This window comes from Ursus maritimus, unplaced genomic scaffold (genome assembly GCF_017311325.1).
Source record: "Ursus maritimus isolate PB19 unplaced genomic scaffold, ASM1731132v1 scaffold_1, whole genome shotgun sequence".
Lineage (NCBI taxonomy): Eukaryota > Metazoa > Chordata > Mammalia > Carnivora > Ursidae > Ursus > Ursus maritimus.
Window position 1 is genome coordinate 43,596,288 of NW_024423343.1, and position 16,092 is coordinate 43,612,379.

The following is a 16,092-nucleotide window of genomic DNA, read 5'->3' on the forward strand; positions in this document are numbered from 1 at the left end:
TTTTGATTTAGCTATCAATGACAGAAGGAAAAAAATAAGAAAACAACAAAACAACTCCATGAAACTACCTTACCATTTTAACTATATTACATATTCAAATGATCACAATTCTTCCACATCTTATTGAGAAGCTAAGAAACTACTAATTTTGTTTTCAAGGTATTTGCTTTACTAACCAGACTTACACTGACAAACTAAAGTTGTTTTCAGGTAATTTTCTCCCCAGTTACATGCACAATTCAGATAAAAAGTGGTTCGTTCCACCTGATCTACTATTAAGAGCTTCTGTTATTAGCTCTATTTAGCCAAGGGAAATCTGGCTAATTAGGGGAGAATATTAATCCTTTTCTTACTTAGTAAGGTTAAGCAGAAACTTATTGCCATATTAGGATTATGTATAAAAAAACTGAATAAAAATTGAAAATATTATATTTTGAATATCAACCCCCTAGAGTGCAGCCAATCTACATGCAATACACAAATCAACAGATTTGTTCTCAGAATAGTCAAGAAAGGAATGTCTGAGTGACATTTTATTCCCGAAGAACAAACTGTCATCCTTTTTTAGTTTCAGATGAGATTAAAATCTAGGTAAAATCTATTGCTGTGCTCCCTCCAGTTAAGTGAAATTCTAATACATTTTTACCAGAATTGAGACTTATTTTTAAGCCTGTGCCCACAAACTGTGGAAATCTATTTAGAAAATGATTAGATATATTTAATCAATGAAAGCAGTTGGGAACACTGTCTGAACCACTCATTTCCCAATTTACTCCCCATTCCACATGGCCTGCTACAAAGGAACTTACAGGATTTTTTTTTTTTTTTTAGGCTCAATGAAACATTTACATATATGCTGGGGAGATGCACCAAGATTTAGTGGTATCTGTTGTGAACATACAGGCTTTAGAGAAATACGGCCCTAAGAAGGAAGGAACTTAAAAATTAGGTGAAACAAGAACAAATACTTATTACACCAAATGCTACTAAAATACCAAAGCTTAGCTTGCTGATGCATGTCTATCCTTAACTTCAACTCTACCATTCGTTCTTGAGGTTTATAAAAACGGCAATGTAAATGACTAGCCAATCTGGCAGTCATTTTGTTTCCAAGTTTGGAGGTTTTTCTCACCGCACTCGAATTCTACTCTTGGCTCTATTACTGATTTTCCTACTTAGGCTCTGTAAGACAAAAGGTATAAACTGAAAACTCCAACTGAGACAAAGATAAATTACCTTTAAATTAAAAAGATGGCTTCTAATAAAAATAAAGCGTGTTAGATTCTCTTACCTGCAGCACTAAACTCTGCAAAAATATCTTTATGTGTTTGAGGCTTCCCATCTGGATCAATGTCCATGATAGTACGCCACAATTCAGAGAATCTGGCTCGTTTCTCTTTGGGCATGTATATTCCATGCCACAGTGCTTTCAGCATGTAGTCAATATTGATCAGAATTTGCCCAATTCTGGTATCATAATAGGCTGGCGGTAATTGACAAGAAGAACTCTGATCATAATTAGCTTCTAAACTGATTGAGGGAATTTGATTTAAGCAATATATTCCAACAGCCAACTCCCTTATGATTTGATGGACTTCTCTATAGTCTAAGAGGGCAGTTGGGTCCACAGGAGTCAGCAGGATTGCAGTGGAGAAACCTACATTATTCATTTGGGTCATAATTCCGCATGGGAGATCCAGTTGAGAGCGGACGTCGTCTTTGGCAGACAACCAGCTGACTAGGGCAGTAGTTAGCAACTCTTGTACTTCACTCCGATCATATTTTTCAAAAAAAGCAGAAGCATTTCTCTGTACTGTTAAGTTTTCCAGGTAGGTTTCTTCATCTTGAATTTGATCAAATCTAGGTAATCCTTTTTTGGGCAATCTTAACATTTCTTACTAATTGTAGGTGGCCTTTCTGAAGTTTCTGTGATGAATACAAAGGAAAAGGCAGGCAATGAAATTGGTCATGGTAATGAAGCTGGATTTCTCAAATAAATCTGTACCTTTATCTTTATTAGGTTGTTTCATGGTCAACCATTATAGTTTTCAATCTTTTTTTAATAACATTTTTAACAATTGAGGTGTAATTGTCATAAACAATAGTTTGAGGTCTACAGTGATTCAATATTTATATATATTTTGAATGATCACCACAATAAGTCTAGCTAACATCATCACCATACATAGTTACAAAAATTTTTTTGATACCTACTTTTAAGATTTGCTCTCTTAGCAACTTTTCAAAATGCAGAGCAGTATTATTAACTGTAATGGCCATGCTATACATTACATCCCCATGGCTTATTTATCTTATAACTGGAGGTTTGTACTTTTGACTCCCTTCAAGCTTCACCAACCCTCAAACCCCCTCCTCTGGCAACCACCAATCTGTCCCCTGTATTTATGAGCTTGTGTGTGTGTTTTTTTAAATTCTATATATAAGTGAGATCATGCAGTATGTCTTATTTCATTTAGCATAATGCCCTAAAGTTCCATCCATGTAGTTGCAAATAGCAAGATTTCATTCTTGTTTATAGCTGAATATTCCATTGTATACATTTAACCACATTTTCTTTGTCCATTCATCTGTTGATGGATGCTTAGGTTGTTTCCATATCTAGACTATTGTAAATAATCCTGCAATGAAGATCAGGTGCATAGATCTTTTTGAGTTAATGTTTTCATTTTCTTCAGGTAAATACCCAGACGTGGAATTGCTGGATCATATGGCAGTTCTATTTCTATTTTCAATATTAAACTAATTGCACCATAAGAAAGTTGAGATTTGAATTAAAACAATTAAAAAAGTAAAATCTCTAACAATCATGTTCTGCTTTTCAAAAGTCAAAAGATACTGAGAAGTATGTCAAAAAGAAATGTTTACATAAAAGTACTGTTGCATACTTATTCTTTTTTGCTGGAGAAGCCTTTTTGTATATGTTTATTTTGTTTTCAGTTTTTTTAAAGCAAGAAAATGAAGACCTGCTTAAAAGAAAAGGAAAGACACGAAAAGCCTATTTAACTTTGTTTCTATGTAACTAAATGTCTTTCTGTTCTTGGAATAAAAATGATTATAACCAGTATTTTTTGAACATCTACTATTTGCGCAGCTCTTTATACATAATATTTTACTTATTTCATTTAACTGGCCCCTCTTATGTAGTGATTCTCAACGTTTAGCTTGCATGGAAACCACCTGGGCTTGTTAAAACATTGCTGGACCCTGATTCAGTCGGTTGGAGTGAGCTGGGTAATTTGCATTTCTGAAAAGTTAGAGGTGATGCTGATGCTGCTAGTTCGGACAGGACTCTTGGAGAACCCAACTCTTCGAGATAGGTGTTGGTATCCCCATTGTGCAGACGCAGAAATGGAGACTAGGAAGGTTACAGAACGTGCCTATGGTTTCACACGTAAAGAATCAGAACCAGCCCAGGTCTGGTCCAAGAACTACGTCCACATGGACACGAGAGAGAGAGGGGAAAGGGCAAGGGAAGAAAAGAAACCTACTTTGGAATGATTGTTTTCTTGTTCAGGAGAAGGAGGCCTCGTCCACACTGGTCCCCAGAATATTCGTCGGGGCCAGGGACAGTGATCGCTCGAATGCCTTCTCACCTTCAGGATCCCCTCGTGGGCGAGGGCGAGGTGGAGCCGCTGCAGGTAGGATCTGAGAGGGACTCTCCTGCAACGACAGCCTGGGGAGGCCGACTTCTCCCGCGCAAGCGCGCGGCCCTCCTGGGAGCCCTCCGCCTCTCGCGGGAACTGAGCGCGGGAGCTGTTGGTCCTCCGGCGGCGTGGCGCTCCCTTGGCGCTGAGGAATTTTTCCAGACAGGTGTCCCAGCCCCTCCCCTCTTTACAACTCAATCCCGCCTCATGCTCTGAGCACTGTGCTTCCCCATCACTTTTCACTTTCACGATTTGCCTCTACGAAAACACAAAACCGGAGTGGCAGAGGCCAAGGCGCCAGGCTCTGAAGGAGTCCTGAGTTGGAATCCCACCTGCATCATCATTCTTCCACTCAGCGAGTATTTATGGAACGCTTATTATGAGCCAGGCATCGTGTCCGGGACTCAGAGACCCTGGACAACAGGACAGACACAAAAACTCAAGGAGCTTACAGTTACGCAAATAATCATACAATTGTATTTAATCAGGTTGATAAATGTGAGATGTAATGACAGCACATGCAAGAAATCTAACGGAGACAAGGGGCTGGGAAAGGCTGCCCGGAGGAAGTGATATTTTAAACTGAGCCAGGAAGATGAAAAAGAGCTATCCAAGCAGAGTTGGAGAAATAGCTTTCCAGGGTTAGGGAACAGGTGATGAAGAATCCAGTTGAGAAGGAAGTTGAACTTTTTGAGAAACCGAACAAAACCTTGCTTAAAGAACTAGAGAGACAATGGGCACAAAATTAGGCCATAGAGGCAGGCGAGGGCCTAATCACCCAGGCTGCTGAGTTAATGATTTTGAACTTTATTCTAAAAGTTTAGGCTAGGTTGGTGGCAGTAGATGCTGGGTACAAGCTAGAGTGTGTGGCAGTGGAGATGCAGGGCTGTGGATGGATTTGAGAAATAACGAGGTGGCGACAGATTGAATGGGGGTGGTGTTCAAAAAAGAAAGCGGTTATCCAGATGACGCTCAAATTTCTGTCAGGAGAGATGGGGAATCAGGGCAAGATTAAGAGTTCAGCTGTAGACATACTGACCTTGATGTACCTGTGAGAGAACCGAGTAGAGATGTCACGTACGCCTTAAGTATACAGGTCAGGTCTCGGCTAAGAATGGCAGGTTGGGGTGGATGCATACATGTGGGCAGGCTTAAATCACCAAGGGAAAGAATCGAGAAGTTCGGAACCCAGGATGGAAACCTAAGAAGTCTAATTATCTAAAGGTCAGGTGGGGAGGACGGAGTCAGCAAAGAACACAAAGAGCAAGCGGTCACGAAGGCAGGAGGAAAACCAAGATTGGGCACACAAGTCAAGAGAAGTGTTCCGTAAATAAAGGAATCCCAACTTCATTGACTGCTGCTGCTATGTCAAGGGGGATAACTTAAACTTTCCCACTGAGTTTACCAACATGGATGTTTTAGGGATTACCTGGGGGCGGAATTTCTCTTAGTCCAACCATGTCATGATTTTAGCTGCTATGGAGGTAGTATTAAAAATTTATGTTTGCTGCTCCAGAGCAGGGATGTAAAAAAGTCACTGCTACTTTAACAGATTTTCATGTTTGCACTTATGAGCAGTGTATGTAAATTCTACTTGCATGTTTTTTGCTCAGGTACCCAGATGGTTTGTTCTAAGTGTCTCAAATCTTGGGAAAATTGTTTAAGGACTAACACAAACCCTCATCCCAGGGTTTATGGAATTAAGTGGTAAGAAGGTTTTAAAGAATTAGGCTCTCTGGGGACAAAACAAAACAAAAAACCTGCGCACACGGTATTCTGCTGGAGCAGAATTCTGCTGGAAATTCCCTAGAGGTTCACCTGGATTAACACATGCAAAGCTCATAAAGTAGTGCCTGCCACAGAATCATCACTACATGAACGATAGTATTGAACTGTATTGTTACTATGAAAGTTATTATTACATTCAAATCTAGGCTGCTAGGCAAACCTATCAGTTTATCTATTCCTGATGGGAGCAATGTCAGTTTGGTGCTCAGGACCACACAGATACTTCGTTGTCTGCCCTCAGGTAAAGGGATGAAAGCTATTAAAGTTACTATCTAAACATGGTTTGAACATTGCATTTCCCAGAGGATAAATTCAGGGCACATGAACAGTCTTTGACAGGTTTCTGTTTGTCAGTATTCTAAAACTGCTTTCCCACCAAGATTAAAAGAATCAAAGTATGTCCAGGTCCAGAAAGGGTGTCAGCCCTAATCAGGATAGACCCCAGTGACCTTGGTATGGTGGTCACAGCTGACTAATGTGGGTGGGTGTCAGGCTGGAGTGGAGTTGAGATGAAGGGTGGAGAGGGTAAGAGTGGATGGGAGGCAAGAGATGATAAGCAGAGGAAGATACAGAACCAGGTATGTGCATTCTAAACTGGTTAGACCAGAACACTTTAAATGATGTTAGGAGGGATCCGACAGAGAAGAGGCTGAAGATACTGTAGAGAGAAGAGTAGAAGGTTCCTGAGAGGCAAGAAGGGTTGGGATACAAATAACAGGTGGAGGCACAGCCTTCTGATGGGTGGATGGACACACTTTCCCTTCTAATGACAAGAAGGGAGAAAAGGATGGGTGTACCTACACGTCACTTAGAAGTTCTAGTGTTGGAAAGTGGAGGCATATCTTGTCCTAATGACTCTGATTCTCTGTGAAAAGCTCAGGTCATGAGCTGAGAATGAGGCAGAGAGGGAGGCTACAGATTTTGGGGATAGGAGAATGCTTAAAATCGTCAGAAGTTCTGAGTGGGAAAATTAGCTGCCTAAAGAGATATAACAGAAGTAACAAGTGTTGCTCAGGAGTGTGAACTTCAAGCAAACCCGTTTAGCTTCTCTAAACCTTAGTTCTCTCATCTGTCAAATAGAGTGCTGTTTAACCAGGCCCGTGACAACAACAAATTGAGTTATTTCTGGGTGTAGCTACCAAGAAGAGAGTCGGTAAAAGCTGCCTTCTTTTAGCGTTGCTGGTGGGACATTACCATGTAAGAGCTCAAAGTAATGTTAGTATCACAGCTTCGAACTTGATCAAGTTGTTCTTTCGAGTATTATCTTTTTCTCCTGTGTCAGTTTGACTAAACTGGCTCTATTAAGTTACACAGCCAAGTAAAAATTCATGTAATGAAACTTAATACCACTACATTATATAATAATAAAGCAGCAGAGTGTTTTTACATAATCATCATTCAATAAATGTTGTTACATTGTGAAATATTACGTTTTAATCTCCTTTTCAATAGAAAGGTTTTCCAAGGAAATGACTTGGAGCCTTCCACATTTATCAGATGCCTTTTCATTATTCTTTTCCATTTTTGCAATTCTAGATCCAAACTGCATGGCCCGTTTTGGCAGAAGAGCAGAGGTTGTTAAGCCAAGTTCCACTGCTGCAAGACGCAAAATTAGTTTTTCACCAATTCCACGGGGTAAAGTCAAGTTTGCCTTCTCCCAAACTGGTAGGGAATTTAGAAAGGAAACGACATTTTCATCCAGGAAAGGAAATCTAAAATAAATAGATAAATATAACCACTATAAAAAAATAAAACCAATTTGTTATTATTTCTTTTACATTTTATTCAGTGTTAAAATTTATAGCATCAAATTATTTTTGGTGGCACTATTTTCTCAATTAAAAATATTCTGGTTATTTACACAATTTTACGGCTAAAATTTAATCACAGTACAAATATTTCATGTGACTAATTTTAATACATATGCTACAAAATAAATTTTGCCTCAAAAAATAAGTCTACGGTAAGAAATAATCTCAAGCTGCTTCACAAGGTTTCTTTGGGGATGCCTTGAAAACTAGTACATTTTTTTTTTTTTAATAACATTTTGTATATTTATTTGACAGAGAGCCTGGTGGTGGGGGATGAGGGAGAAGGACAAGCAGACTTCCCGATGAGCAGGAAGCCTGATGTGGGGCTGGATCCCAGAACCCTGAGATCATGACCTGAGCCCAAGGCAGACGCTTAACTGACTGAGCCACCCAGGTGCTCCACAAGTACAGTCTTGATTCAATTATTCAATCTGTGTCTGCTCTTTATCATGTAAAAAAAAAATGAACTTTAGAGGTGTGAAATCAATTCAGAAGGGCTCTATAATCCTCAACTTGTGAAACATTTACTTATGGTAAAATTTTATGGTATCAAAATTGTTTAGGGGCACTTGGGTGACTCAGTCAGTTGAGCGTTTGACTCTTGGTTTCAGCTCAGGTCACGATCTCCCAGTCACAAGACAGAACCCCAGTCAGGCTCCATGCTCAACAGGGAGTCGGCTTCCCCTCTCCTTCTGCCCTTCCCCCTGTTTGCGCTCCTGCATTCTCTCTCTGAAATAAATAAATCTTAAAAAAAAAAAATTGGTGCACATGGGTGGCAGTCAGTTAAGTGTCCAATTCTTGGTTTTCACTTAGGTCACGATCTCATGGTCAATGGTAGGATTGAGCCCCGCATTAGTCTCCGTGCTTAGCAGGGAGTCTGCTTGAGGATTCTCTCTCCCTCTGCTCCTCCCACTCATGCTCTCTCTGTCTGAAATAAGTAAATCTTTAAAAAACATTGTTTGATTACATTTAAGCCATTTAAATGGAGACCAATGGTATAAAAAAAACAAAGTATTAGATTAAAATAAATAATTTTCTGCCCCTAGGCTTCCCTAATTTCCTATAAAATTGTGTTTTTTGTTTAAAATACTTTAAAACTCTCCCTCCAATTCTTTAAATGCAAAACTGTTACAGTAGTGTTTCTGTTTTATTACATTTTATTCTAGCTCAAGTAGAGAGACTGGAAAGGGAAAAGGCATTTGTTATGTGGACTATTTTATAAAAATGAATTAATTGCAAAAACAAATTTATATATAAGATAATCTAATCAACTAAGCACTGTTAATGCTTACCAAGATACATAATAAATTCATTTTTTAGATCTAGTCACTATCGTGGTACTTGTTACATCACAATTCTGTATTCGCTGTTTCACCTTCTTCATATGCACTTTTACATAAGGGTATCCTATGGGGCCTTTAAAATTAACTGCTTTTACTAAGTAAATTAAATTCCCTTTTCTCTGGCCTACCTGAAATAAAGGACTGAATTTCTCTCTCTCTCTCAAATACATATATCCTTCAAAGGAAAACATTTTACGGCTTTTATACTGTGGTATGTAATACATATTAATCATGTATATTATACATGTATCTTCAATACACATAGAATTTATATATTTTCTATATATACTGAAAAGCTGAAGTAGAGTTAAGGAACAGTGAAGTGTTGGAGTAGTTGTATTATGATGTCTTAATTCTCCCAAAGCTTATTAGGACTCCCTGTTCTCACATGCTTGTACCCTTGTAAAAAACTCCACTTAATAAATTAACCTACTGGAACAAACTTCTGCTTTTTATAACTAAATAATACATCTTTCTTTATCCTCAGTAATTTAAAAAGTGGTTTTCAAGCATTTGTTTACTACCATCAGAAATATGTTGTAGGTAAAAATAAACCCCTGAATTAAGAAAGAATATACACACGAAAGTGCCTTCATCTCTTTGAAAGTTTTAGGTAATCTGCAACATATGACCAAATTGAGTTCAAAACATGTAGCAGAGGGGAATCTAATACTGGAACCACCATTTCTATCAGTATGGCTCTCTACATACAGAAATGTCCATAGTGACAAAGCCAGGTGCCCTCACACTGCAGGGGAAAGCATGGGAGTAGGGCTTATGCTCTTACTGGGAGGAAAGCAAACATTTGAAACAAAACCCAATCCTTTAAATACTTTCTCTCAGCATTTCATTACCTCAGTTTTATAGTCTTTTTCATTGTAGCATGGAAAACAATCACATCATTGTATTATCTTTGAAAATTACCAAAAAGACATTTAGAGAATGAGTTCTGGAAAATAACTGGTCCCCTGACTCCTCCCCAGCTTTCCCTCTGATGGACAGTGTTTGTAATATAAAGCCAAGATATTATTGTTGCCACTGTTACTCATTTGAACAGTCTTGCAAAGAAAAGGAACCGAAAAATCTCCTTTTATAGTCTAGTGTTTCTACAAAATTACCCACAGCACTTAGATAAGTAGAATTACCTTGCTTCTTTTCCGTGATCACCAATAACTCTGTCATCACGACCAAGATTTCTAGAAGATATTCGTCCCAGTTCCATCTCAATTTCCTTATTTAATCCTTCCATTCCGTGTGTCTGAAAGCGGACACGATGGCGAGAATAACCTGCAAGTTGCTCATCAGCACCAATTCCAGTGAGAACTACCTGTAACGGTTTAAAGAAATCCATACTTCCAATGTAAGATAAAGAAAATGACTAAAACAAAGCAAAGCTTAAAAAGTTATCATCTCAAAAATAATTTTCTGACAAAAGCACAAGTTATAAAATAGTAAAATATGCCCAATTTTTAAAAAGTCTTATACACTGCACTGTAGATTAAATGCAATTAAAATATGCTACATTCTTGCAATTTAAATGCTAATAGCTTTAAAGGGTCAAAACCAGGTCTCAGAAATTCTGAGTACAGTGTGTCTGCCATGCCGTACCTTTGCACTGCTCTGATATGATTTCACTTCATCCTGGGTTACTAACCAACCAATTCCTCTGGAAGCAAACCAGACTGCACAGCCAATACTATCATCCAACACCGTATCCAACGGCTGAACTAAGTGGCATATTCGAGTTCTTCTTAATTCTTGCAGTTCCTCCAGAGAAACATTAATTTCAACGAAATTCCAAATCCGGGAAGGGTTAGCAGCTTGTAGTTCCTTTAGCCCCATTCTTCCTGTGATACGATCTGGTACTCTGAATTGTTTATCAGGACTGTCGTCATCACCAGCAGCAGCAGCTTTTTTAGAGGATTCTTCAGAAGGTATTTCACAATGACTTTTCTGTTTTTTCCTCTTTTTGTTAAAACCAGTTAATACAGTCTTTTCTTTAGTCATGAAAGCCACATTAAGAAGATCAATTGGCTCATCTAAAGGTATATGGCGGTCAGCAAGGGCTGCAATAACCATGGAATCGATACCCCCAGAAAACAGGATTGCAACATTTGCTTTCCTAGCATAAGTTTTCAAAGCCTCACTTGATGTCAGGTTTTCATCCCTAGGTAAACACAAGACACGCCTCTTCACTGCAATACTCAGGACATCAATGAATTGCTGAACTACTTCCTTCATGTGTCCATCAGTAAGAAACACCTGAAGTGTTTCCCTTGTAGGAGGGACACTAGCAATATTACTGCAAGGAATCGTCAGTGGAGCTTGTGGCAACACCATATTTAAAGGAGCAACAGGTTCTTTAAGATATAGTTTGGCTTCATTTGCTACCGCTGATACAAATGTTGGCAAGTTTGCTGAAATTTGAATCAGGCTATTAACACATTCTTTGATGACATTCTCCCCAGAAATAGATCTCCAAGGGTACAATTTTAAAACCAAAGATTTGGAAATGGAAGCTGACTTGAGATCAATTCTGAAAATTCCAGATGCTGGAACTTCTTGCCACTGACTGGCCACTCCAGATGTCTGTGAGCCAACTGAAGAGAGGCAGAAACTCTTGCCCAAATTACTAAAATGCCAAAGCAGGCTACGGCGACCAAAAAAATCTCTACCAAACCATAGATGATGACTGGATGCTTGGTAATATATAAAAGACCAAGGACCTTGGACTTCTGAGAAGAGTGACAAAACATCAGATTCATTCTTACAAGAGGAAAGGTAATTAAACATTATTTGAGTATCATTCTCTTCAGCTTCAACCGTTATGCCACTAAAGATTTCTCCATTCCACAGGAGCACATCGCCCCTTTCATCTTCCACAGGCTGGGCAGTCAAAACACCTCTTAAGTGAAGGACATGACCAGAAAATAAACACTGGTAGCTACCACTAGACTTTAACAACTGTTTATTACTATCGGGTCCCCGTCGGTTAAGATTATGCAGTAAATCCTCTTTCAAATCTTTGCTGAAATGCTCAACAGAAAAGCTTACAGAACAACAAATGCCACACATTGTTATGTGAAATCAAGTTGACTATTTCTTGATTTTGGTCTTCTCTGAGTTTTCTATTTCTTGGTATTCTTTTTTCAGTTCATCCAATATATCTGTCGGGGAGGGGAGAAGAAATATTGAGTAAAATGAAAATTCTTAGACCTTTCCCTAGTAATTCATAGAGCGACACTTACCAAGATCAAACCACTTGAGTATATGCACTGTGTTACAACAGGCTTGTAACGACAAATGTTTATCTTTTAGGAAAATAATTTCTGTTTATTAAATGCTTATTTTAGCCCAGGCACTGGGCTATGAACTTTATCTATTCCTTCTTGTTTAAATCCCCCCAAACTTTGGAGGCTTAAAGTGATTCACTCAAAGTCACGAAGGGAGAAAGTGGTAGAGCAGTTTTCATACCTAGATCTGCCAAAAATTCTAAAGCACACATTAATAATTATGGCTTTCTAACACAACTTATATATTTTTATTTTATTTTATTTTTTTACTGTAGACTCATTTTTGGAAGGCCAACTTGAGGAAAAACCAAACCACGGCACTAATTTCATTTGATATACCACCATCCAACCTTCAGATATATATTTAAACATTCAGATACAGACAGTATAATTTAGGAATGACCATGAGTTTCTACAGAAACCCTAGAAAAGACTTTTCATGCATTTCTATATAATATACCAAAAAAACTTACTTTTGCTTTCAGAAAGCATTTCTGTTCGGTCTGCAAGAAAGAATATGTTGCTGTTCTGTTGCTGCCTATATACCTTCTGTAAAACATAATTTAGGCTAATATCAGGATTTAATCCAAAAAGTGAATGCCAAAACTCTGAACCTTTTTATTGTATATTCTTGAACTTCAGTGACATATACTCAGAATAATACCTTAGCGAATACAGATAAACAAAAGTCACCCATTATTCTGCCATCTAGAAACTGCTACCACTAACACTGAGGTGAAATGTTTTTTCTCTGCACATACCAAACTACCAGTTTCCTTGAACAAAAAGGCTCTTACTAGAAATACAGATTTATTATTTGCTTTTATCAACGAACAATACATTGGGAACACTTTTTCTTATCAATAAGTATTCTTTTACAACATTACTGTATGGGTATAACATTACAGTTTATTTGATAAGTCCTCAAGTTTTAAACATTTAAGATATTACCAACTTTATAAATCAATGTTGCAATGAAGTTCTTTGTAACTAAATCTTTGTGCACTCCCATGATTCCTAAGTATCAATTCCTACAAATGGAACTGGGTCAAAGTGCTACATAGTCTTAACTTTGATACATTCTGCCAACCTGCCCTCTAGAAAGTTTGTATCAGTTGTGCCTTAAGTTCTAAAATTGCAAAAGGGACAATATCAGAAATGTTTAACCAACCTGTCAGTTATAAATGCTTTAAAGGGCTCAAAATCATTTCTTCCTGAACTTTAAATTTTTGACAGTTTAAATATAAAGCAGTAGATTGCTTGTTTATGAATACATTAATGGAAATGTTAAATATTTGGAAGATTTGTGTAAAAAAATTTGGGGAAGGGGAAAGCAATTTAAAGGGCTTTAAAGGGCTCAAAATCATTTCTTACTGAACTTTAAATTTTTGACAGTTTAAATATAAAGCAGTAGATTGCTTGTTTATGAATACATTAATGGAAATGTTAAATATTTGGAAGATTTGTGTAAAAAAATTTGGGGAAGGGGAAAGCAATTTAAAGGGCTTTAAAGGGCTCAAAATCATTTCTTACTGAACTTTAAATTTTTGACAGTTTAAATATAAAGCAGTAGATTGCTTGTTTATGAATACATTAATGGAAATGTTAAATATTTGGAAGATTTGTGTAAAAAAATTTGGGGAAGGGGAAAGCAATTTAAAGGGCTTTAAAGGGCTCAAAATCATTTCTTACTGAACTTTAAATTTTTGACAGTTTAAATATAAAGCAGTAGATTGCTTGTTTATGAATACATTAATGGAAATGTTAAATATTTGGAAGATTTGTGTAAAAAAATTTGGGGAAGGGGAAAGCAATTTATCCTTTTTGTTTTTTCAACAATTATCCACATTCACTTAAAGGCATAGTTTCCTTTCTTAGTATATTTAAAGGTATTTTAATTCAAAAGAAAACACCAAATTCAAATATAAGTAAATACCATTAGTGATTACAGCTCCAAGATACCATTGTATAATTAGTATCTTTTGGTTCAAAGGTAGTACAAATTGCATATGATGGGAAAAAATATTATCAACTATAATTAACATATAGATATTCACATATGTATATAAAATTTTGGACACTTTTCACTTTTTCAATGTAACTAAAAAATTCTGAAATCTTGCATATTTTAATGTAAATATAAATCTTATATATAATTCATTTAACTTTAATATATAGTTAATAAGATATAACAAAACCTTCCAACACACAATTCAGAATTACCCTAATAACTCACCCTGTTCTTCTTCAGGTTAGAAAGTTCATCCACAACAACTTTTTGTTCTTTAATCTATTGAAATAAAGAAAAACTTCTTAAATCAGAGGCTAGCAAAAAACGCTCAATTGAGGGCCTTTTTAAATTAGAGAGATGAGATAGGGGCTATAATTTACTGATTGTCCAAATGGGCAGTCTGTGAATACACAGATTCTTTTTGAACAGCAATGTGTGGGGATGCAGCTGGGGGAAATTTGGAAGAGGAAACAGTGATTACACCTGACAGGTATTAGAAACTCACTGAGCCCAGATAGGGGGTTTGGCATTGGTAACCAGCATTCATGCAAGGGCCAGAGTTACTAAACAAAGTCTGTACCTTTTATTTCAAAAAGACAGTATGCACCAAAAGTAATATCGGTTTTCAATTATTTCTTTTATGTTTTAGCTTTTTTTTTTTAATAGCACATGTCATGAGATATCAATGCTTTTCATGATTTATATACTGAACAGTGCAGCCACACATTCAGAACAAGCAAGTAGTACTAAATGCCCTACTTGGGGCAGTAAGGCATATCACTTTCCATCTTGGCTTTATTCCTCTTTATGTTTTGAAGAGGAGAATGGTGCTGGCACTGTTGAACTATGCCTCACTTCTTATTACTAGGATAGGGCACAAGAAGGCACAACTAAGTGGAAGTGAAATTTCTAACTCTTTTCAGTAAAGACAGTTATGTTGTGAACATGATACTGTGTCACCAGTGCCTCTAAAAGCAGGAGTTATAATCTCTGTCCTACCTCACACACGTCAGAGATCTGTCATACATCAGTATAAATGGCTTGCTATGGTAGTAACTGGAGTGGGCTGTATGTGCTTTGAAAATTCACTCCCTATGGTGTGCACACTTCTGTCTTTCCAGTCAACGTAGTAATTGGCTAGATTTGAATTGAATTCCAAGGCCAAATTTGTATAACCTCCTTCAGACTTGTGTTTGAACAGCGCATCCCCATTCATTTTAGAAATAACAAGTACACATTTCAAGGAAACCGATACAGAGGGATTAGAGATTGCTTGAGATGTCACTGCCAGTTTGGGACAGAACTAAAGTAAAATCTAGGCCATCTAATACCTGAAAAGCTATAACCATTCCCATCTCCAGCATATTTTTAAAGGTTCTATCTGTTTATGGCAGTTAAGAATTGCTCCCCCTCCCCCCGCCCTTTTGGACAGAAAAGCGACAATCTGATACATATTTTAGGATCACTGCTCTGGCTAAAGTGGAGAATAGACTGGAAGAAGGTAAGGATGGATGAAGGAGACCGGTTAGGAAACTTCTGCAGGATTCCCGATGGCAGATGAAGATGGCTGGTTTAGGATGATGTGTGTGCATTGTGATAAAGGGATTTATCTGAAACGAGCTTCAGAAGTAGAACTGGTTAATCTTCGTGATGGACGTCAAGGAGAGCTCCGAGGTAACTGGCACGGACGACTGAATGGATGATGGTGGCATTTTCTGAGATGGAAAACACCACAATAGATTTGGGGTGGGAGGTACTTCTAACAGTTTAAAAAGAGTAGAGAGAAAAGATCCCAACCAAACCTCTGTCCCACTACCATCTGGGTCTAATCTCGGGGCAAATTTCATGGTCTCCCTTTAACTCTAGCTGCCAAATGCTAAGACTGAAGGAGCAAAGCAGCAGGGCAAAGCCTAGGCTGGGCCATGTGGCGCGGGGAACCTTCTTCTGAGACGAGCGGAGCCCAGTCCGGACCTTCGCGCCTCGTCCCACACTCACCTTGCTGCTAAGATCCTCCTTGCGCAGCGTCGAGTGGTCTGCGGAGAACAGCCCGGCGCGGTCCTCGGGCCGTGACCCCCTGCTGGGCATTTCTACCGAGCGCGCTGAACTCAAGTTGTAGCAGCGCCCCCCCGCCCCCGTGCCCAATACCTCCCATCCTCAGCCTCAGCGCGTGCGCGCTCCCCG

The 16,092-nt window shown here is 38.1% G+C and overlaps 3 protein-coding genes across 3 annotated transcripts in view; all 3 read right to left on the bottom strand.

Moving 5' to 3' along the window:
• ANKAR (ankyrin and armadillo repeat containing) overlaps window positions 1–1,903 on the bottom strand; it is a 67,641-nt gene extending 65,738 nt beyond the window's left edge. Inside the window, exon 1 of the mRNA XM_040642961.1 lies at window positions 1,292–1,903. Within this exon, the coding sequence (XP_040498895.1) occupies window positions 1,292–1,892 (601 nt within the window). The 5' untranslated portion in view covers window positions 1,893–1,903. The remainder of the gene's footprint in view (window positions 1–1,291) is intronic.
• A 2,222-nt stretch (window positions 1,904–4,125) lies between these two features.
• Window positions 4,126–11,682, bottom strand: ASNSD1 (asparagine synthetase domain containing 1). The gene is made up of 3 exons (XM_008687253.2): window positions 10,216–11,682; window positions 9,753–9,934; window positions 4,126–7,165 (listed from the first exon to the last, which is right to left on the bottom strand). Exons 1-3 carry the CDS (start codon window positions 11,680–11,682, stop codon window positions 6,880–6,882), a joined length of 1,935 nt encoding a protein of 644 aa, XP_008685475.1. The 3' UTR covers window positions 4,126–6,879.
• ASDURF (ASNSD1 upstream open reading frame) lies at window positions 11,559–16,092 on the bottom strand. The gene is made up of 4 exons (XM_040642952.1): window positions 15,907–16,092; window positions 14,137–14,190; window positions 12,374–12,449; window positions 11,559–11,774 (listed from the first exon to the last, which is right to left on the bottom strand). The coding sequence occupies exons 1-4, from the start codon at window positions 15,994–15,996 to the stop codon at window positions 11,704–11,706; spliced, it is 291 nt and encodes a 96-aa protein (XP_040498886.1). The 5' UTR covers window positions 15,997–16,092; the 3' UTR covers window positions 11,559–11,703.

What these genes read in the sequence shown, in the direction of transcription:
- ASNSD1 (XM_008687253.2), bottom strand. Translation starts at nt 11,682, where the DNA reads ATGTGTGGCATTTGTTGTTCTGTAAGCTTTTCTGTTGAGCATTTCAGC. An exon ending in CATATCAGAGCAGTGCAAAG is followed by an intron (nt 9,935 to 10,215) that starts GTACGGCATGGC and finishes AAACCGTTACAG; the next exon opens with GTAGTTCTCACTGGAATTGG. An exon ending in GATCACGGAAAAGAAGCAAG is followed by an intron (nt 7,166 to 9,752) that starts GTAATTCTACTT and finishes TATTTATTTTAG; the next exon opens with ATTTCCTTTCCTGGATGAAA.
- ASDURF (XM_040642952.1), bottom strand. Translation starts at nt 15,996, where the DNA reads ATGCCCAGCAGGGGGTCACGGCCCGAGGACCGCGCCGGGCTGTTCTCC. An exon ending in CTAACCTGAAGAAGAACAGG is followed by an intron (nt 12,450 to 14,136) that starts GTGAGTTATTAG and finishes TATGTTTTACAG; the next exon opens with AAGGTATATAGGCAGCAACA. An exon ending in AATGCTTTCTGAAAGCAAAA is followed by an intron (nt 11,775 to 12,373) that starts GTAAGTTTTTTT and finishes CCTCCCCGACAG; the next exon opens with ATATATTGGATGAACTGAAA.